Genomic DNA, 1,282 nt, shown 5'->3' with positions numbered 1-1,282 from the left:
TGGGTATCAACTTCTTCACGGTGTTGTGGGGCATGGGACATGAAGTGCAACAATGAAACTTGACCCTCTGGTAAAAAAAGAAATATAGTTGTTGCTCTTGGTGAAAGGTTGCATTGAAATTAATCTCATAAAATGAAAATAAACAATCACCAAGCAGTCTAATACACACTTACCAGCTATAAATCGGGTGAATCCAAATATTATGCTCGAGTATGAAGAAGACAGGTTACTTCCGCTGCTTTGCATTATTGTTTGCATGTATGCTGATATTGCTTGAGACCCACTGAAATGCTGAATGGTTTTAATACCTAAAATAACACGAATATGCGTTTTTAAAATTCTTATCAATAGCTTAGAAATACTTCACACTAGCAGTAGTATCTACTAATAGTTTACTGATGATGACGAATGAATCTTGACCCTTGACGGCTAATAATTTTTATAGTCAGGGAGCTAACGCGTAAAGAAACATATAATTCCCAACCCTCTGCCTCTGCTTGGTAAGTGTTTTCTTTGCGCGTCAGTTCCCACTTTAATAGACTAGACTAGCAAGGACACGCGAAGGGAGCAGGGAGAGTAGTTAATTCCCTCAGATATTTAAAAATTTTACTAAAACAATACGAAAAACTCGGTGGTAAGTTTGGTAATACCAAACTTGTCTAGATGATGGGACCGTCGCTCTGACAGGGCTTGTAGGAAATGGATGGGGTAGACGGAGGTCAAAGGCATATATGTAATATTCCTATATGATCAGATAATGTTCGTGGGGCCTGAAAGGGGCTAAGGCTGATATTAGCAGTTTCAGTTACTATTCATGGACAAATTTACAGGAACTAGAAATCTGTACTTTGATGATTTATTTTGAAATCCCCACGTAATGCGTAAAATGGAAGGGGACAAATTGACAAAACGGCATTGTATGAAAATAAATAAAAGTAAAATAAAAATACTGGCATGTAAGGAAAGAAAAAGTAGGGAGCGCATGTAAAGTTAGCAGATGAAATACGAGGGCGGTTCAATAAGTACCCGTGTTTGAAGACAGAGGACGTTTCTGAGGGAAATTGGTGTTGTCATCGTGTGCTGCTATCTATCAAACCACTCCAAAACGAATTTCAGACTGTTTGATAGGTTAGTTTGGATTTGGCAGCCATTCGACTGAGACGTGTTTCGTTATTTTCGCTAAGATGGAAAAAGAGCAGTATCGTTCGGTAACTCGCTTTTTGTTTTTGGATGGGAAAAAATGCGAGGAGATGAAAACAAAGTTGGATACTGTTTATGGAGA

At 38.3% G+C, this 1,282-nt stretch overlaps 1 protein-coding gene across 1 annotated transcript in view; it reads right to left on the bottom strand.

Moving 5' to 3' along the window:
- Positions 1-1,282, bottom strand: part of LOC108740423 (facilitated trehalose transporter Tret1-like) — a 6,746-nt gene that overhangs the window by 2,360 nt on the left and 3,104 nt on the right. Inside the window, exon 4 of the mRNA XM_025977551.1 lies at positions 174-308. Within this exon, the coding sequence (XP_025833336.1) occupies positions 174-308 (135 nt within the window). The remainder of the gene's footprint in view (positions 1-173; positions 309-1,282) is intronic.

Source organism: Agrilus planipennis, unplaced genomic scaffold, assembly GCF_000699045.2.
Source record: "Agrilus planipennis isolate EAB-ADULT unplaced genomic scaffold, Apla_2.0 scaffold251, whole genome shotgun sequence".
NCBI classification, from domain to species: domain Eukaryota; kingdom Metazoa; phylum Arthropoda; class Insecta; order Coleoptera; family Buprestidae; genus Agrilus; species Agrilus planipennis.
This window is presented reverse-complemented; position numbering and strand designations above follow the sequence as displayed.